This window comes from Centruroides vittatus, unplaced genomic scaffold (assembly GCF_030686945.1).
Source record: "Centruroides vittatus isolate TY-2023 unplaced genomic scaffold, ASM3068694v2 contig_300, whole genome shotgun sequence".
NCBI lineage: Eukaryota > Metazoa > Arthropoda > Arachnida > Scorpiones > Buthidae > Centruroides > Centruroides vittatus.
Genome location: NW_027121917.1, coordinates 1147130 through 1168690, shown reverse-complemented (window position 1 = coordinate 1168690; position 21561 = coordinate 1147130). Strand labels below are relative to the sequence as shown.

The window sequence follows — 21561 nt, the reverse complement described above, 5'->3', positions numbered from 1 at the left end:
AACGCATTCCCCATCTCATATGTACAAGTGGTGTGCTTGCTCACGGGAGCCAGAGGTGGTCTTCCTTGACGGGTTCCTTGTCATCACTCAAGGAAGTGGAAAGTGTAATGAAAATACAGTAGAGCATCGATTATCCAACTTAATTGGGGACTGGGGTTGGTCGGATAACTGAAAAGTCGGATAACCGAAAAGTATGAAAAAATACATTATTAGTAGAGTGTATTAGGCCTGGTTTAAATACTAGCCTCTCTTTCATGGTCGAGCCAGTGCTGCCAGTTAAAACATGCAAAAATTTAACAAAAATAATATTAAAAGTAGCCAAATATTGTAGCGCCACATCACTAGCGGACATTTGAATTTGCCGACTAGAACGCGGTCGGTTGATCGGGGGTCGGATAATCGAATGCTCTACTGTATAATAGCTAACACAACTCTGAGATATATGTTTCCTCTTTATACTGGGTCTCTTTATATCTTATTTTGCTCAATTTTCTAGAGAACATTACAGGTTCTCTAGAAAATTGTTTTCAAGAAAGATCAGATATTGATGGTTAGGAGTTTGACATTGATGGGAAACCATGGCACCTGTAAACGGACCAAGCAGTAGAAGTCAGAAAAATGTTCTTTGAGAGAATGCTGGTTCTATAGATCTTGCAAAACTATATGAAAGAAGAGTTCCCAGCCAATACACTTTGCCTATTCGTTAGTGATCTGGTGTTGCATGTAATAAAGAAATGCACTGAAACATAATTCCACATTATGCTTAATGATAATTTATGGAATTTGAGCTTAGAGAAGTTAGAAACCTTCTTTGCTCCACTGTGCTCAAGAAGCAATTGGTGCAAGGTTTTTAATGTTCAGAGAGTAGTTGAATCATGAGTGGGGGTCCTTCCTTTTTCACTCAAACAATGGCAAAAATAAATTTTTAGAAATCATGCAATTCCTTCAATTTGACATTAGAGCAACCCATCAGCAAATAAATTTTGTTTAGCTTCTGATATTTGGAACAAGTTCATAGATAACTGCATTGCATGCTACAAGCCATCTGAGTTCCTGACTGTTGATGAGCAGTTATTCTCATCCAAATATCAATATCCCTTCACTCAGTACATGCATAACAAAGTATGGTGTAAAATATTGGCTGATTGAAATGCTAAAGTTAAGTATATTTTGAATGTATTTTCCATACATGGGAAACGATGAAGTGAGACCTGCAGATAGAAGTTTAAGTGAATATGTTGCTCTTCATCTCATGAAACCATTCCTAAATAAGGGATAAAATGTCACATCAAATAATTCCTTTACATCACTCAAGCTGGCAAAATAACTGAAAAAGAGAAATATGAAGAGCATTTGGAAATGCTTTACAATCATAGTGTCTTACAAATACTGTGCACTCTGTGGGCACACCTCTTATAAGGCAATAGACTGCCACTAATACACAAAGCACATGTGTACTAGTATCAGCTTAGTTAGGTGTCACCAGAGTGCATAGCAAGAGCACAGCATTTGTCAGTTGGAAAGTAGGGAAACACATGGATAAAATGGAAGGTGACTATCATGGACAAAGATAAACTGTGTGGTTTTTGTGGAAAGAAGATGATCAGCATCGGAAATTTATAGATGTTTAAATGCAATATATGATCAGGAAGGTTTTGCACGGAATACTATGTACAACTGGAATAAAAGGTTTGCCAGTGGCATGGAAACTGCACACAGAAATGTAAGTACTGATTGTCTGACTCCCAGGAACATTGAGATCATGTCTGAATTAAAGAATGAGACAAGCCACAGGCATGCAACCCAGAACACCACTATTCGTGATGATTTGAACATGAAAAAGGTGTATACACATTGGGTTTCATTGGACTTGACACAGGCACATAAGGGCAACAAAAGGATGGAAGACTGTCACTGGCTGCTGAAAATATACAATGAATATCTAGATTTTTTATTGATAAACCACTAACTGGAAATGAGTCATGGTGTCACTATCACATACCAGAGAAGAAATTCTAATCCATACAATGGAAACATCCAGGAAGTTCTCAGCCCAAGAAATTTCATGCTGTTCCCTGTCTTTTGGGACAGTTAAGGAATGCTGTTAATGGACTTGCTTCAGCAAGGAATGACTGTTAAAAATGAGGCACACTGTGAGATCCTTTTACGGCTTAGATACAGGATCCAGCAACAGCAAAAGAAGTGTTTTCAAGTTCAATTTTGCTCCGACATGACAATACACAGCCCCAGCGACACTGACTGACAAGTTGTCATTGCTGGAGTTTGCTGTTGTGCCACATTCACCAGACATCACTTTATCTGATTATGTTTTATTCAACAACATGGACTCGCTGCAAGAAATTCACTAATAATGAAACTTCAGGCAACTGTTCATGAGTGATGTCTTAGTACCTCTCAAAGAATGGTTCTATAATGTCATTATGAAGTTACCAGAGATGGCAGTGGTGCATTTTTGTTGATGAGGAGTATATTGAGTGACCCCTTGTGTGTTGAATCATGTTATATAATAAATAAGGTATAAAAAAATCACTATTATAAATCATTGCCAAATGCTCATATATTCATACATTGTTATGGCTGCATCCATGCATTGCTTTAATGTCTTCATTTCAGAAATTGGCTCAGCATACACAATAATTTTCAGATACCCACACAAGTAAAAATCAAGTAAAAATTCAGTGACTTGATAGGCTAAACAACAGGCCAAGAGAAAATGTCCAGATACTGAAAAACGAATTGGACCATCTGTCTTGGCACTAGTGAATTTTATTATATGTTAATAAGATTATTTGTAATAGTTTTTTTCAATGGGGTTGGTTGTTCTGTATATACAATTAAAATACTATGATGTTAAAGTTTTCAACAAGGAATTTTTAAAAATAAAAATTTCACAAATATACAAAAAACGTTGTTTTCATTTTCTATTGTTTCAACACACCAGTGACAATCCAAAACTTGTCTCTGTATGTGAAAATTGTTTTGGACTGTCACTGGTGTGTTGAAACAATGGAAAAGAAAAATGAAAACAAAGCCTTTGTGACCGTTGGCCATAGTAATGTATATTTTTGTATTTGATAAATTTATAAATTTAAGTTAGGTTTAAGATTTCTTTTGTTTCTCTCCCTTTCCTGTTGACAAAAAAAAAGACTTCCTTCTTAATCACTTTACTATCTAATTGTTTTACTACCTGATGGGGAGTGATGCCTCCGATGAAGAACAGTGTTGTTAAAAACAAAGTAATAAAAAACAGAGAGGAGAGGAAAAGAAGAAAGAAAGATGGAAGGGATCTCGGCTCTTGACGAGAAAGGTCGTGGAGCATGGGTTGTAAGTCGGAGCGACATGGGATAAGAATTGGAACTCGACGAGTGAGGTCGAGATGGAGAAGCTATCTAGTGTTAAGGTAGACAAAGAACTTCCTGATGAATTGCCAATCTTATTGGACGGATTTGACAGTGGATTTATTGACAAAGAGAACGAGAGGTATCTACTGAAATAGATGATCGGAGGCATCAGTAACCCCGCCCTGTGTCACGGAGCACCCAGAGCAGAAATCCCGGGTATTTCCACCTTCCCCTTTTTCTGTACTTATATTTTCTTTTTCTTCCATTCTTATAGTCTGCAAGTAGGTTTAAGATAGATAAGGACCCTTGTAATATTAGTAGTATTGTTTTATGTATTCTGGACTTTGTAATTTCACCGCCTACATGTTGGGATCCAGTGTAAAATAACCCTGTAGCGTAGCGTATAAAAGTATAGTTTTGTAAATTAACAAAGTGTGTTTGTTAATCCTCGCTTACCATTCGCTGTCGGTTATGACACCTTTTTGTATATTTGTAAAATTTTTATTTAGATTAAAACTTTAAAATACAATGTCTAGATGCATTTTTGCCTCAAAAAATGTTGAGGTAGAAAATACAACCACTTCAGGATGGCTGTTTTTATATCACACTATCTTATCCCAGCATGCATCCATCACTACTCCTGTATTCAAATATGTAAATAACATTAATTTGAATAAAGGAATAGCACTGGATGCATGATGGGATAAGATAGTGTGATATAAAAACAGCCATCCTGAAGTGGTTGTATTTTCTACCTCTAGATGCATTTTTGCCTCAAAAAATGTTGACATTGTATTTTAAAGTTTTAATCTAAATTTTCTTAAAATTCCCAACAATGAATTTTTAACATTTTGCTATTTTAATCCTTGAAAGTTGGTATTGATTGGGTATTTTAACTCAAAAGATTTTTCCTATAAAAATTTTTTAAGACTTTGTATTGTTTGTTCTGCTAGGAATATACAGAGAGCATCAATTATTCAAACACCGATCAACCGAAAGCATTTCAGTCAGACTGTGTCATGCTGAATTGAACATTTTTGATACTAGATTAACTTCTAAAGTATAAATTTTTTGTTTTTATATTTTTTGATATATTTATTTTGTTTTTATATTTTTGATATATTTATTTTGTTTTTATATTTTTGATATATTTATTTTGTTTTTATATTTTTCAGTATATTTATTTTGTTTGTATGAAATAAAAAAATAATTCTTTCTTCCACGAAAAACCTTGACAATTTAGTGTTTTTATACAACTGCTAACGTTTTCAACCCCTTCGGGGTCTTCATCAGGCACAGCACAAAGGTAGTTTCAAATGCCCGTGAATGGAACCAAGAAACCAAAGCGAGTTCTATTCCAATTTTTGAAATCAAAGAAATTGGAAGATAAAAATGGAACATTATGCACGAGCTATTATCTATTATCTACGCCTGCGTACTATTTACGTTCGCCGCTCTTTAAATTTAAAACAAATTAATGCAATATTAAGTTATTTGTGGGTGTGGACTTCCCTCATAGCAAAATTTCCAGGCTTGCGAGATGTTGATTGCATCCTTGTAGTTGATGCACGTGTTGTGCAAACCCGCTTTATATATCTCTAGGGTCTCCAGCGTTCTGAGTTGGTCCGTGTGTTGTGACATTCTGATTATACGGGCGTTTTGGAGGTCGGCAGTGATTCCCTGCTGTGTGGCATACGTTGCCAGTGTGGTAGATAGTTTATTGTTGGCAATGTCGTACCTGTGCTCTCGGAGTCGCTGATGGAGGGAGCGTTTGGTCGAACCCACGTAGACCAGACTTCTATTAAATCTGTCATCCCACAGGGGAACCTCATATACGCCCGGTGCGTGTTTCATGTCCAAATTGTCCTTCCCATTTCGAAGTAAGCTGTATACTGACCGCGGTCTCCTGTAAGTTATTTTATTTCGGGTGCTGGATGCGATTTCTCTGTATATCGCATCTAAATGGTGGTTGTACTCAACTATTTTTCTTGCACTAATATCTGCGGATCTTACCCCGGCTTGTAGGTTGTTACGAGTATTTCCCCGTGCGTACTTGCGTGCCATGTTGTACACTATTTTCCTATCATAACCGTGTTGAGATGCCACTTCCTGGATACGGCCTAGCTCGGCCACTGTGTCTTCATACTTCGAGTTGTGCGTGAACGCGCGCTTAATTAGTGCCCTAAAAGCCGCTATCTTATACGAATATGGATCCTCAGAGGAAGCTGGGATGAACAGAGGTACATGGCATTGTTTGTAAAATACTTTATGCGTGATTTTATTATCCCTTATTTGAATGTCCAAGTCGAGGAAATGTGCGAAGATGTTGCTTTTTTGTTCCAATTTAACGCTTAGCCCATACCCGTTGGTGTTCATTGCATTGATAAACCCATTTATGTCTGGTTCTGCCTTCCATATGATAAGGATGTCATCTACATACCTCCTGTAGAGGAGGATGTTGGTAAGGAATGACGGGATTATTTGTTGTTCAAGTCTCCTGATCACTAGCTCGCATAAGTCACCCGATAGTGGGCTACCCATGGGGACACCTCGTTTTTGTACGTATGTTTTGTTATTAAACCGGAAAAAGGATGAGTAACAGAGGATATGCGCCAATTCTAGTATCTGTTTGCGGTGTGTATAGGCGTGTGGTCGGGCGAGTAATATATCCCTGATCTCGCAAAAGCACGGCTGTATTTTAATGGACGGGAACAGTGATACAAAATCAAGAACGGTGATACACGTTGATTCTGTAGTGGTAAGAACCCTCAATGACTCCACCAGTTCGATCGGATTCCTGATAGCCCAAGGGTACGCCCTCATTTGGTCACACACAAGTTTGTGTATGGCCGATTCTAAAGCCCTGGTGGGGGATCTGGCCTTGTCTAGGACTGGTCTGAGAGAGGGTAGGTCCTTATGAGTTTTGGCAAAGGCGAACAGCCTTGGCACGTCAGGGGACGCCACAACCGCCCTACGCAAGCCCCACTCTCCAGCTAACTTGGTTTGTGTGAAACGTTTCACCCTTGCCTGTAACCTTTGGAGGTATCCATCTTCCGCGTTTTCACAGTCAGTGTCATTGATGTATCGTTGCATCATAGCCTCGTATGTGCATCTCTTCATTAGTACCAGGGACTTGCTTTTGTCAGCTCTGAGGATAACATTGTTTTGTTGCCTTAACCATTTCCTGGATGCATGTATAAGGCTCCAGAACCCGTCATCTTGCCTCCTCTTGTTGTTTTCGCTTATCTTGATCACCACTTTCCACCTGTAATATTCCTTTTGGACCTCTGGAAGCCCGGTAATCAGGTGTTCCACGTCAGGCATAACTTTTTCTGGTTGTATGATATGATCTCCAGGTGCATACAGCGGTCCGTGTTTTAGTGCACGAGTAAGGTACGAAGGGGGGGAAATATTGTCCCAGCAGACCAGCGAGAGATTCTGTGACGTCTTCTTAGGCTTCTGTTTACCAATAATCCACCTCAATTTCTTTCGATATCGTTCAGAAAGGCTTCTTTGTAGAATTTCTTGATACAGCGCTACCTTCCTGTTTAGCTCGATTAACATTGCAGGATTTTGTCTATGCATAATATTCTCTAGGTTAATCAGAGTTTTGAGTTTGGAGAAAACATTTTTTCTTACTGATCTTATGGCTTTTCTCAAGCATAATTCACGGAGCTTCGGTAACAGCGATTCACATCCCATCGGGAGTCTGATTCGGAACATCGACATAGGGTATACGTTTCTGTTCCTGCACTCTATAAGAAACTCCAATTTGCCCTTAGCTCTAGTTAGGGCTAACACCAATTTTTTGTATGAATTAGCCGGCATAGCTTGATATAACAACTATACTTCTTACTGTAGACTGGATGAAACTTAATTCTTTCTTCCACGAAAAACCTTGACAATCCAGTGTTTTTATACAACTGCTAACGTTTTCAACCCCTTCGGGGTCTTCATCAGGCACAGCACAAAGGTAGTTTCAAATGCCTGTGAATGGAACCAAGAAACCAAAGCGAGTTCTATTCCAATTTTTGAAATCAAAGAAATTGGAAGATAAAAATGGAACATTATGCACGAGCTATTATCTATTATCTACGCCTGCGTACTATTTACGTTCGCCGCTCTTTAAATTTAAAACAAATTAATGCAATATTAAGTTATTTGTGGGTGTGGACTTCCCTCATAGCAAAATTTCCAGGCTTGCGATATGTTGATTGCATCCTTGTAGTTGATGCATGCAATCTACAAGGATGCAATCAACATATCGCAAGCCTGGAAATTTTGCTATGAGGGAAGTCCACACCCACAAATAACTTAATATTGCATTAATTTGTTTTAAATTTAAAGAGCGGCGAACGTAAATAGTACGCAGGCGTAGATAATAGATAATAGCTCGTGCATAATGTTCCATTTTTATCTTCCAATTTCTTTGATTTCAAAAATTGGAATAGAACTCGCTTTGGTTTCTTGGTTCCATTCACGGGCATTTGAAACTACCTTTGTGCTGTGCCTGATGAAGACCCCGAAGGGGTTGAAAACGTTAGCAGTTGTATAAAAACACTGGATTGTCAAGGTTTTTCGTGGAAGAAAGAATTAAGTTTCATCCAGTCTACAGTAAGAAGTATAGTTGATAAAAAAATAATTTTTAACGATACAATAGCCATGATTATTATTATAAAAATTTTCGTTAGGCTTAAAATCGACAAAAATTCAATGCGAAGCGACATGCAACGGAGAAAAATTTCAACATGGGATAGGTTAATATATTTTTTCGTACATAATCGGTTATCCGAACGACCCAGTCCCCAATTGATTTGGATAGTCGATGCTCTACTCTATTTTAAAGTGTCCCTGTAGTTTGCAATTACCTCATATTCTTGATGACTATAAAGTAAAACTTTGGACTGATCAAGCTCTATGCAAATAGCATTCCTAAAAACATATCCCAGATAAATGTATGACATAAGTGATATAAACTTGTACAAAATTATATATATATAATGTACTGTACATTATATTGTGAAGTGTGAAGCGCGATAGGAATACACAGACACGTGAATTCAATTAAAACAAATTTAATTTCGCGATAAACAATATATACAGATGAGTTTTTGGATTTCCTCGGTCCAATTTCTCTTACTGTCCGATAGTAACAATAACCCAAGTAGCTTACGTTCTTCGCAACTACTAGCCCCGACAATACTAATGAAGCCCGCGCGATCCTTAACTAACTTAAACCTAAGGATAGAAAAGTATAGAGATAGGGAAATGAGAAGAATTGATAGGATAGTGGGGGTAAACATGTATTTTTCTCAGTAAAAATTTTTATAAATCTTATGTGAGCCCTGAGAAATTTCCGCTTTTGACGAAAAATGCAAAGCAAATGATGTTTCTGTTCGGAAGTACGTATGTTTGCGAACAATTATTTTCAACCACGAAATTAATCAAAAATGACCACCGATCAAGACTGAGTGATGCATGATTAGAAAGCTGCGTACATGTAGCTACCTGATCAATTTCGGCTGATATTGATCAGCTTGTATCGAAAAAACAGTGCCAAATTTCTCATTAAAAATTTCAAGTAAATTCGTTTTTCTGTTCTTTTCTTGTTTGTTTTTATTTTGCATTAAAATTTGTATATAAAATCTTTACTTTTTTTAAATTTTATATTTTTTTATTCTAATGTTTATTATAAATAAAGTTTTGTAAATTATTAACAAGTGTTACTTTATGTGCGGCCCACCAAAAAATTTTAAAATTTAAATTGATTAAAAAGGTTGATTAAAGGCCCGTTGATTAAAAAGGTTGCTCGCCTCTGGTTTAGAATATTTATTTTTATTAGGTTGGGTTAAGTGTTCTTGTGAGGCAAGGTGTGTGAAAGCAAATGGTGTCAATTTTGTTTCTTTTTCAGATTTACTTAATGAACAGTATTATTGCAGCATTCTTCAATTATCTAATACTAGAATATTAAAGTTAGTACTTTTAACCTCCATTATTGTTGCCCACCAGCAGCTCTGAATGGATAAAACTACTGAACACTGGTAGTTGGATGTGAGTTTGTCTCATCAGTAGACTGGCTAAGTATGAGGAAAACCCAGAAAACTACATGTGTAATACCTAAATATGGACCAGTTTTGACAGTAATTTAATTTTACAATATTTCCAACCAGTTCTCGCTTATTTTCATACTTAAATTTTTATTTATGCATTTTTTGTTCTTAATGATCTCTATACTTTCTTTGAATTTGCAGTTAGAGAGTTTAAGAAACAACAATATTAAGTTATTGTTTAAATCTATCACTTTTATTAATTTTGTTTTAAAATCTGTTTTGGTTTCATAAATACATTATTTTATGATGATAATCTTATATTGTGATTGAGTAAATATTTTTTTAAATTTTAAATTAACATTTAGTGTTTTGGATAGTGTAAGTTTATTATTTTAATTTAAAAATTAATAAATTTTGAAATAAGTTATTTTTTTAATCATAGCTTTAAAGTTCATGAGATAAGAGAAAAAGTTTTTCATATTAAAATATAATTTGACGTAATATAAATTTGATAAGTTATTAAATAAATATGTATATTTTACTTGAAATATTTTGCAAATAGATAATCATTGGTATAATTTCAACATAATTAATAATTTTATATTTTCTTCATGCAGGAAGTTTTAGATCAAGCAGGTGCAGTTATATGGATGGATGTTAACTTCAAAATTATTTCCAGTCAAATTGATGGTGTGTTACAGAAGGCTCAAAAGGAAAGACTTGTTTCTTGGAGCATTGATCAACCAACATCAACTCTAACGCATCCTAAAATGTTTGATTATTTTCAAACTAGACAAGATAATTTTTATTTTCATCGCATGGTGGAACCCAGTCACATATTACTCTATAATATTGGACTTATCCATCAGCATTTGATGCTCCCTTGGGTGCAGTGTGCCTTGACACCTGATTGTATAGCTCCTATTGGAGTTCAGAGTTCTGGATGTCGATTTGATAAAAAGCCACTCTACAGATATTCTGGTTGTCACAGATACGATATGTCTGCACTGAATGTGATGTTGCTTACAGTTCAATTATAGCATATTATGAAAACAATGATGAGTCACTTAACTTATTAATTTACTCAAAAGTTTATTGGGGATTATGTTTGATTACACTAATATCAACAAATTGTAAGTCATTTGGCAAATTCCATTGTTGCCTTAAATGTCACATTCAAATATTGCCAAAGATAAGTGAAAAATCAGAAGAGGGGATTGAAAATTTTTAATTTGTTTTTTTTAATTGCCTGAAGTAAAATTATCATTATTATTATTTTTTTTATTTTTATTTTGCCATATGTAACTCCGTCCATATGTTTACAAACATTCTGTTTACATTTCAATTTTCTAGTCGTCTACTATAAATCTTTTTTGTATGTGGTACATCAAAAGAACATTTTTTTCTCTTTGGATAAGTCTTATTGTGAAAATAGGTATGAAGAAAAAATTGAGACATTTTCTACTATAGACAAACTTAAACTTATAAATGATCATATAAAAATTTTAATATCCATTTTCTGCCAGATTCTTTTAATTCTCTTTGCACTTGATTGGAATAATATTGATATTAAATGAACACCTACATATGACGATGTGCACCACCAAAGATATACAGTGAACAATATGGTTCAACTCAAATCTGTTTTCCATGCAAATCAAAATCTGAGATGATGATGGTGATTTAAAGAAGAAAACAAATTGGAGATGATGGTGATGATTAAGCATACAAATTCATATTTTTCAAGAAGATATTGTTTCTCTTTTGAATCTCTAATTTAAAAAAATTAATGATTCATTAAGTTTTCAATTTGTCACGCTAGTCATTTATTTATTTTTTTTTATATTCATTGCTTGATAGTCATTTCTGATTTGTAAAAATTGTAAATTTTTGTTTAATATTGTTACTGGTGAGTATCGTCCACAAAACATTTTCTTTCTGGGAATTAAAATAATTTAATATACTACTGATCACAAGAAATATTGTTTGAAATCTTGAAACTCAGTTATATTCTTTTAATAATTGTAGTTATGTTTATTTAACAGAAATGTATTAATTGTTGAATTTCTCTTGAAAGTAAAGACAAATAAATTTGGTGTTGCTAAACTTTCATACTTTGCAGTTTTTTATATATATATATATGATTTTATTATGCAGTTCAATTATAGCATATTATGAAAACAATGATGAGTCACTTAACTTATTAATTTACTCAAAAGTTTATATAAATTGATATGATTTTGTAATAAATTATTAATCAAATTGCATCTTTTATATTTAAATTTTATTTGAAAAAAATTTATATTCTTCAATAGTTGAATAAATTTTACTGTTAAATTATCTTTAAAGATACTTCTTATACTCTTAAAAATTATTCTGGATACTTAATATAAATATTTTCCAGTTCCATATAAATATCTAACAGTATAAGAAGAAAATAAGATACTATTTTGAACTTCATAATAGGATACTACTTCATTGACGCTGAGAGTTAGTGATATCTCTTCTATGTTGCTTACAGAATTATGTTAGTTCTCAAAATCTGTTTGACCGATTTGATTAAACTTTGCCATTTTCCATTAATTGCGACGAGTAATCCAAAAATGTAATAAAAAAATGGGGTTAATTCAAGAGTTGAAAACCACTCTAAACAACATTTGCTAATGACACAAAAACTTACAATTTATATTTACATACAGTACGTGAAATAAATTCCTTAAAGAAGTGTTTACTAATTGTGACATCAGTGAATCTCTGTAACTGCCGTTTGTACAGTTACTACATACGACTGCTACAGCTGGATAGCTTAACAGTTAAGGTGACAGCCTACCGCTTTGAGGAATCTGGAAACGAATCCAAACGGGTCGAAAAATCCCAGAAATTCTTTCGGAAGTGATCTGGACATGTCGCACCACATTCCTCGTCACCCCTGTGGCCTGGCTGAACCCACAATAGACTTGAATAAGAAGGCTTTCTTAGTGCCATGAGGATGAAGAGAGTAAAAAACAGTTACATTACATAATTTCACAAATAATGGATAGAAACTAACATTATTATTACTGTATTTTCGCGGAATGACCGGCATGCCAGTTAAACTGCAACTAAAATATAAAAATCAGATATAACAAAACTAGTTGTTAATTAAGTGTTAAAGAAAACATTCTTCCTGGTACGATAAAAATAACAATGTAATTTGACTTACTTAAAAAATCATTTTACCTAAACTTTTGGGACAAACCTTAGACGTAGTTTTAAAGGAAATGTAGATTTGAATCCTATTATTCATAAAGGGAAACATACCTAATATTGCCACACAGCAAATTCTCCCCGCTGCCTGACCTATCAATGAGAGGCACGCTTGCTGAAACAGCATCACCCAACGCTGTTCATATCTAGACGCGAAACCCCAACGACATACGCTAAAGTCGTGTCAATTCCTCGTTCTCTCCCGCTAGATACGACCCCTCACCACCCCTCTCGGCAGGATAAGCGATCCATTCCCTTCACACCTGGGCAAACAGCCGATATTTCGACCTTGTCAAAACGCATTTCCCAGTTGGAATCCGTGGTCGAGGCATTACGCTCGGAACTAAGCCAGCTTTGCATGATTACCCAGTCTATCTCGCTTAACTCATCCCAGGATTCCCACCGGCCTATATGTGAATTAAATCCAGACAGGGAATCTGCCACACCCACCACAACTAAACGTCCCTCCCACCCAACAAGTCCTCTGACCTCAGCCCAACTTCCAAAGAAAAAGAAAAGCCTTAAATTTCGCCCTGCCGAACCATCGGCGGCATCTGACTCCAACGGCCCGCCCTTGGATATGGATCTCACGTGCTCCACGAGAATGAGTTCACTAGATGACCCCTGCACAGCCTCACCAGCAGAGCAGGCTAAACTTCGCCGCCGCCCATCCACAACCTCCAACCGAAATGTCTAATTTCTCTAGCTACTCGCACTACTTGCGTTTGGTGCACTGGAATGTGAGAGGTCAAACGCGACCTTCTTCTAGCAGCATCGTGGCTCCGTAACGTAGACGTCCTCCTGATACAGGAGACATGGTTAACACTGGACATAGTCTTTACCATTCCAGGCTTTACTCTGTTTCGCCAAGACCGCACCACTGCCCAGGGTGGGGGTCTCTTAACAGCGGTAGCTAACCAGTGGCCCGCACGCCTTTTGCCCCCGATGCCTATGAGCCAAAGCTCATAGGCGTCGGGGATTCGATGGGATTCGAATGGGATTCTTCTTGGGATTCGATGCCTATGAGCTTTGGCTCATAGGCATCGAATCCCAAGAGACCCTGATTTACGTTTCACGGGCCCCCTTCTCTCTTGTTAACGTTTATTCCCCACACGGCGTCCAGCCGACTACCCCTCTGGACTCCCTCTTGTGGGACGACCACTCCCCTTGTATTGTGTGTGGGGACTGGAACGCTCATCATCCCTATTGGGATAATGAGTGCAACCGCCCAGACGGCGCAGACCGCATCTTATTCGATTGGTTCCCATCAGTAGACATGCTGCTGGGACGGGGAGCCGACTTACTTTGTGGCTAAATGCCATTATTGTACTGTACAGTTGTATTTTATTTTATATTAGAATATATATTTTTCTTTATTTCTTCTTCCTATTACTATTATCTTCTCTTTCTGGAATTTTCTCCCACCGGTGCTTAATTAACGGCGCAACAGCAGGTGGTCTCTTAAAGACAATGGGATGGTATGCGGCCCTTAGGGTAGAACGGGGACCAAGTGGTCATTCTTTGGCTAGGAGTGGACGCAGGGCCGGATTTTAGGTGATTGGAGCGATTGGTGCCAATCGAGCTCCGCGCTTGAAGGGGCCCCGCATCACGTCAAAATCTATATATTTAAAAATAGTACATGTTACAAAAATAAATATCTAGGTATATTATTATTAAAATTAAAACAACATATTTCAATATGTAAATTAACAGTTAATTAACCTTGTTATTTAAAGTTTGAGGGGCCCCGCAAAAAAAAATTCAATCGGGCCTCGCACCTATTGGATCCGGCGCTGACTGGACGAGGAAAGACGCACCAAAGGTAGCTCTCCACCACGTTTTTTGGGACCACGTGGGGACGACAAAGAGGTACGAGGGAAAGAAGGAAAATCCCGATCGAGAAAAACGTTTAAGAGTATTTTTTTTTGTTCACATCTGTCAAGAAATTTACGTTTTAGAGAAGAAATTAACATTTTTCGCGATTAAGAAGAGATCCGTCCAACATATATATATCGCACCGTAATAACGCCAAAATATTTGGGTACCCCTTTCTTTTTCATTCTATTCTTTACTTTATTCTTCTACATTTATCTATCGTCCTACATTAATTATAATTAGTTATAAGTTTAGTTGTAAGATATACATATATTTTAATTACTCTTAGTAGACTGCTTATTTTGTAAAAAAAAGAAAGGAATCGTCGCGAGATTTAACATATGTCGGTATTCTCGCCATAGTGTCGGTAACTATACTAATATATATACCTGTCGGGGAAAGAGATTTTTTTTTGCTGGCATCCCACAAAAATTCCTGTATCCTGTTACGCGAATTAAAGATTCTGATTTTAAAAATTCCAGTTTCTTTGTGTACGGTATTCGCGCACCTCACAACTTCTATCCTAACGGCTCATCGGCCATTGACCTGACCTTCTGCTCCCCGGACTTATTGGGCTCCGCCTCGTGGCTCCCTTGCGCTGATACATTAACTAGCGACCACGCCCCGATCTCTATCACTCTATCCCTCCCGGGCACCCTTAGCCCGACGACTGCCCCACGTCTTCATCGTACCACAAATTGGAGTCAATACTCCAATAATCTTGATCAGCTTTGGACCTCCAGGGATTCATATCCCATCTCTTAACTCTTCGTCGACAACATCCACGAAACTATTAACGCTAACACGACAATTCGCTCTATTCCTCCCTCGGGTACACCGCCGTGGTGGACCCCCGAATGCAGCCGCATTAGAGCGCCAAAACGTCGTGCGTTCCGTCTTGCCTGTAGGCGTGCATCGTACTCCTGGTGGGACAAATATAAACAATTACAGGTGAAACTCCGTCAGAAGACCCTCCAGGCTCTCCGAGAGTGGTGGGGTCGTCTGTGTGCCTCTCCCCCTCTCAGTCTACGCTCTACCGCATCTTCCGCCGGCTGAGGTCACCTCCGACGATCACGGACACCCAACGTATAATCCAAACGACGGACACTCTCCTCAGTCCTATACAGCAGGCAAAAGCCTTTGCATAATTCTTTGGGCGTGCTCGTCCAAGAGGCACTTTCGCCCCTCTCAACGAACCCCGGTCAGGGTCTCCTATGTGCAACGATTCCCCCTTCCACTTTCTCGAACTTTGCTTTGCGCCGGCTTCGAAACACAACTCCGGGCCCTGACGTCGTGAATGCTCAAGCTCTACGGACCCTCCCTAATGTGGGCCTCTCGGTCCGGGATATAAAATTAGAAGCTTTATGTGTGAAGCATTCACCAGCGAAACCGGGTGACGTTGGTGCTCTGTAAAGCGCATGAGCCAATGCCTATAATCTGGCTGCTTGGAAGTTGACAGGCAGGCGGCTAACAGTTCAGAACCGGTCCGGGATATAAAATTAGATGCTTTATGCGTGTGTTGCTTCTACCAGCTAAACCGGGTGAGGTTGGTGCTCTGTAAACCGCATGTGCCACTGCCTATATAATCTGGCTGATTGGAAACTGACCCGGTTTCGACACTCCTTCCGCCACTGAATTATTCGAATATACAACAGCAATCTTATCGTTTTTTTTCACATGTAGTATAGAAATTTGTAAAAGATACATAATGCAGTTATAATAAAATATTACTTTTAATTAATGCAAAGTACGTTAAAATATGAAAATTTATATTTTATAAAATACAAGGGAAGGTCATTGGAAGGTGGAATCGGCGCTTCTATCGCTTCCGATGACGGCACGCCACTGTTATGAATATTGTATGAATAATGTAATTGCTTTCTCGCTAAAATTTAAAGTAGCTATAGCATGAACATTATTTCTGAAATAGGTTTCATTCGCATATGTATAAATTAAAATGATAGCTTTAAATATAAATAAATATATGACTATCAGTTACTTTCCGCCATCTTTCTGGATCTTTTTGTGAGCCGACTCCACCGGAATTCAGACGGTCGGCTATTTCTTGCCACAATTTCTGGCGATCTTTTACGGTAAAGGAAGCATCTAACTTCCCTGACATTAGTTTAAGGTTGTCTTCCATAAAATTAACGAGCATCTCGAACTGGCGACTTGTAGTTCGCTGGCTTCGTTCTCCTTTCTTCGACATTTTAAAACAAACTATTTCACTAGCGCTGATACACGACAATGCTAAAACCACAGGCCGGATGGCCGAGCAGTCAAGGTGGCAGCTTACCGCTCTGGGAACCCGGGTTCGAATCCGAACGGGTCGAGAAATCCCCAGGAATTTTTCGGGGGGTGGTCCGTTCGGATATGTCGGGCCCCGTCCCTCACCACCGGTCACCCCATTGTGGGCCTGGCCGAACCCATAATGGGTCTACTAAAAGAGGCCCTCTTAGTGCCCCTCAGGGCGGAAAGAGTTAAAAAAAATGCTAAAACCACGTGCTTCGCTTAGAAAATGGCGGGTTGCAGTCACGTGACAAAAATACAATGTTAACTAAACTATGATTGGTTAAAGCGTAACAGCTATCGATAGCATGGGACCCAGACGCATCTCAACCGACTACCCTGTAGCGAAACCCACTTAACGTGGAGCACAGAATAGCGATTTGTCTAAGGTTCATTAACTGCCTTTCGCTAAGGGGACTTATCGAATGTCCAGTGTATCGCTCTCGTAGAGTTATCAGAAGAGCTCAGAATAGGTCCCCAGGTCCCCAGAATGGTAGACTGAACTTTTATCACTTTGGCTATTCAGATGTTATAATAATAAATTAATTAATTAATTAAGTATTATAATTGAACAAAGCAGTAGGTCTTTCAACTCTCAGTGAAAGATTATAAATTCTTTTTTGGCTAATTTTTAAAATATTAGCTATAGGTTATGAACTGGCAACACTTTTGTTGAATTTCGTAACTAGAGGAAGTGAGAGAATGTAATTGGTGTGTTGTTAAAGTTCTCGAGTTATTTATTAAAATTGTGAACGATAAACACCAAAATAAGTAAATAACGATGCTCGAGTTTGAAGATGGATGCTTCTTGGAGGAAGACAAGATGTACGTTGCAATGTGGACAGGTGGTGGGTTCTGTTATGAATCGAGCATATGTTGCCATTTAATTTATATTGTGATTATTTCAATCTTCTAGGTAAACTTTATGGATGTTAAGCAACAAGATCAGAGATACACATAATATGAAAGTTAGCTTTTTAAATACACTATCAGATTATATTAAACACTTTCCATCAGTAATAAACATAGCTACACCGTTGTACTTTTGCTCATTAAAAATCAATTGTTTATTAAAAAATAAACAAGTAATTGAAAAGTGTTTTTGTAGTGAGCATTTGATAATTATGAAGACATAAGCAATGTTGTTCTAGTAAATTTTTTATGAGTTATTAACGTCATTCATGTTTATATTAAAAGTTTTCTATCTTTGGCCATGTAAATATTCATTTTTTTATAATATAAAGCAAAATACCCTGTTTTACAGATTGTACAAATAAATTTACATTGCTGTAATGTGGATCGGACTAATGCATTGATTCCCAACAATTATGGCACTGTTAAATAATAATGCAAAGTTTGTGGCACACTATTATTAAATATTATGGGACCAGCCAATGGGTCAATTATGAAGCTCTCTTTAATTCTTTTTTATGATAGTTTATTGGAACAAACTTCTGAAATATAGTTGGTAACTTGTAGAATTACATTAATTTGCTTTTACGTATTTTAAAATTTGTCTTTTTTTTTTTTTGTCGTATGGCATGCTAAGAATGGTTTCATAACACACACAGTGGATTAACTACCACTTGAGATTGCGTAGATCTCTTTGATCTTGCCCCTGTTTCATTCTTGAATAGAATAAAATGTCATTAAGTTATGTTAAATAAAATATCAATTGAACCATTAGTTTTCAGCTTTTATTTTTTATTTTATTTTTTTGTTTTTGGACCTCTTCTCTTGGGTTAAGCCTATTCAGCTTAATCACTAATTTCTGACTTTATAGCATACCAGTTGGGAACCACTGTACTAATGGATAAGTTTACTTTTTTGAGAAGTTTAAGGTAATTTGTGTAGAAATCATTATAAAAATATTTTAAATTTAAATGGGGATTTAGCATTTGACTTTAGTGTTTAGTTCAAAAATAGATCAATATGTAATAATAAATTTACTGTTTATTTTAAAATATTTTAGTTGTGCAAAACAGATTAACAAATTTGTTAACTTTTTCAGGTTTCAAATTTTAAATCATAATTTAAAATTTTTTCTCTAAGAGTAAGTATAAATAGCAAACAAGATTTTCATTATTCTCATATTTTTATTGTAGCTGAATATTGTTTGCAAATGGGAATATGATTTTTAACATTTATTATTATAAAAAGAAATTTATAGTGGACTGGCAAAGGATAAGTTAAAAAATGTCTATAAATTTTATCACCATCAATCTTTTTCTTTACAGAAATGATCATGATAAATTAACTATTCATTTTACTGTCTAATTATTAATTTAGATAAGAAATGGCACCTAAATGTCTACCTCTAGTAGCAAATTACTTATTATTAATTATTTTAAAAAATAGCAGATTTATAATCCAAGTATTTAAGGCAATTGTTTGGCTATGTATTTAACTTGATGCTTTGATTGTTCATAAAAAATCTTTAAATTATATTTTCATCAGGATAGATAACAACAAATTGTTGAAATAATTTTTTGTTATCAGGCCTGTTTGGCCTGTATGCAGAATTTGGAAAAGAGTGAGGTTTTTAAAAAAAAAATTACTTATTTTATAATATAGTTTATTAATTTTTACAATCTAAGTATTAATTAAATAGAGTAATGAGTAAAACAAAAGAACTGGAGAAAGTATGACTTTTTCAGTTGCAGAATATGCTATTACAGATATGCTATTGACACAGGTCTTAACAACATGGTTCTGCCTGTATTCAAAAGTGAGCATAATGTCATGGTATCAAGGGAAGATGCTAAGGTTATTAGTCTGACCACAGATCTAAACACCATAATGCACATGGAAATATTAGAAATTGTAAGGTTAACAGAACTTTTGATTGAGTCAACTACTATAATACACATTCTCTTTCCAATGTGTGGAAATCAGTTTATGAAGTCTAGATTACTTTTAACATTTATATTGTTATTTACCCTGTTTTAACTTTTGCAATTAGTTTTTATTTACATTATTTATTTTTATTGATGTTGTTTATTTTTATTTGTCCTTTGTTGTATTCTTATTAACAAATTTTAATTGTTCTTGTTGTTTTTCATTCAAATTTGTATGTTCAGTTCTGTAACTAATGAAAATCCATAAACTGGGTCAAAAATGTTTTTGTGTATTAAAATACAAGGCTACTTCTGGAGTAATTTAGGGTGTTGAGTTTTTATTCATGTAGAATAGTGCAATACAATAGACTAAGGAGAAACTGAACATATACAAAATATATATGTTATATACAACATATTGTTTTATTCATATGAAAAATAAATTCAAACTGGAGAATATTCTAACGATATTATACATCAATGTTTTTGTTTTCCAGCACAAGTTTAATGGGTTGACTAATGTTTTTGATCTGTTTTACAGTTCTTCAGGTCTATCTCTCAATTACCTTATTCTTGTTTTATTTTGTTAAAATTTGAATATTGAAAGTTCTTATGATTTTATTTTTATAATGATTTAATTCTTATGAGAGATAGATCTGAAGAAGAACTGTAAAACAGATTGAAAATGTTAGTCAAAACATTAAAACTGGTGCTGGAAAATGAAAAGGTTAGTGTATGATATTATTGTTATTTTAACATAACATTTTTCTGTTTGCATTGGCAAATTCATTTACAATGTCTTCACTAGAAAGACTGCAATTTCATTAATATCTTTAAATGTTTAACAAAACAAGGCCAGTTGGTTATTCTAATGATATGGAATTTTCAAGATATGCTTTTAGTTGGTGTAGGTTAGAGAACAATTTACTATCACTGTGGTAACAGGTAAAATGGTTTGGATTTTCAAAAGTTAACTTACACTGAAGAATACTTCACTTCCTTCACAAATGTCTACTATATGGAAGATGAGATCTCATTTCTTTTCATTATAATTTCCAATTCTTCTTCACCACAATTGCTTCTGCCATGAATTTGTTTACATTGATATTCAAGAACTGACCCAAATTTTGTATAGAGTCCAACTTCATTGAAGTTTATCTGTCTTTGAGGTGACTGACAGTTGAAATTGCTAAAAATTTTGCCTTGATTAATGACTCTAGGTTCAATATGGCTATTCATCTAAAAATGATATAAACGTTGTCACACAGTAATATTCTTTTGATGATTCAATTTTGATATTGGTTTAATATTGCTACTACTATCTTAATCTTGTAATGTTGAGAGTGATATTATAATCTTCCATAAGAGAATATGTTTTTTCAAATATATAGAAAACTTCAGTGGCCGGTTCCCTGATGTTTTTCTAATTCCCTGGGAATTTTGTACAAAGAGCATAGCTTCAGCCAGGTGCAGGTCTTCTTGTTGAAAGAACACACTCGGAGGTGTGAAGATGGCATGATGTGTTACAAGGATTTAAAAGCAAATTTGGAATTGACAATTTTTAATGGTATTTATTAGTTGAAAAACATCAGCTACCATTTTTGTCTTTTGTAACTGAGAGTTTTCTATGGTTTCTGCCGTATTTTTTTTTGCAGCTTGCAATAAATTGGCTTGGATTGGTCTATCTCATTGAATAGTATTTTTTCAAATTTAAATTACAGTGGAACTTCGCTTAACGAGCGTAATTCGTTCCAGAATCTGACTCATAATGTGAAACACTTGTTAAGCAAAACAATATTTCCTATAGAAATTAATGTAAAATATGATAATGCATTCCACGCCAAAAAAATACTCAAATATTTTATGTATAACATTTATTTAAAGAAAATTATGCAATATACA

At 35.7% G+C, this 21561-nt stretch overlaps 3 protein-coding genes across 10 annotated transcripts in view; 2 read left to right on the top strand and 1 right to left on the bottom strand.

Moving 5' to 3' along the window:
* Positions 1-4847: 4847 nt before the first annotated feature.
* Positions 4848-7091, bottom strand: LOC136972699 (uncharacterized). Its single transcript, XM_067267308.1, has one exon. It carries the CDS (start codon positions 7089-7091, stop codon positions 4848-4850), a length of 2244 nt encoding a protein of 747 aa, XP_067123409.1.
* Positions 7092-8630: 1539 nt separating this feature from the next.
* LOC136972698 (uncharacterized) lies at positions 8631-10452 on the top strand. The gene is made up of 2 exons (XM_067267306.1): positions 8631-8657; positions 10030-10452. The coding sequence occupies exons 1-2, from the start codon at positions 8631-8633 to the stop codon at positions 10450-10452; spliced, it is 450 nt and encodes a 149-aa protein (XP_067123407.1).
* A 7040-nt stretch (positions 10453-17492) lies between these two features.
* The window catches only part of PICK1 (protein interacting with PRKCA 1), a 40297-nt gene continuing 36228 nt past the window's right edge, over positions 17493-21561 (top strand). For 2 of the 8 annotated variants that reach the window (XM_067267275.1, XM_067267269.1), the window contains exon 1: positions 17493-17647. In XM_067267275.1, the coding sequence (XP_067123376.1) occupies positions 17604-17647 (44 nt within the window). In that variant the 5' untranslated portion in view covers positions 17493-17603. Of the gene's footprint in view, positions 17671-21561 lie in introns of all 8 variants that reach the window. The other 6 variants (XM_067267270.1, XM_067267272.1, XM_067267268.1 and 3 more) reach the window with 5 other exon arrangements.

Bases quoted from the DNA above. Each gene is read 5' to 3' on its own strand.
- LOC136972699 (XM_067267308.1), bottom strand. From the start codon at position 7,091: ATGTCGATGTTCCGAATCAGACTCCCGATGGGATGTGAATCGCTGTTA.
- LOC136972698 (XM_067267306.1), top strand. From the start codon at position 8,631: ATGAGAAGAATTGATAGGATAGTGGGG. The intron at 8,658-10,029 runs GTAAACATGTAT...TTCTTCATGCAG, and splicing joins GAATTGATAGGATAGTGGGG to GAAGTTTTAGATCAAGCAGG.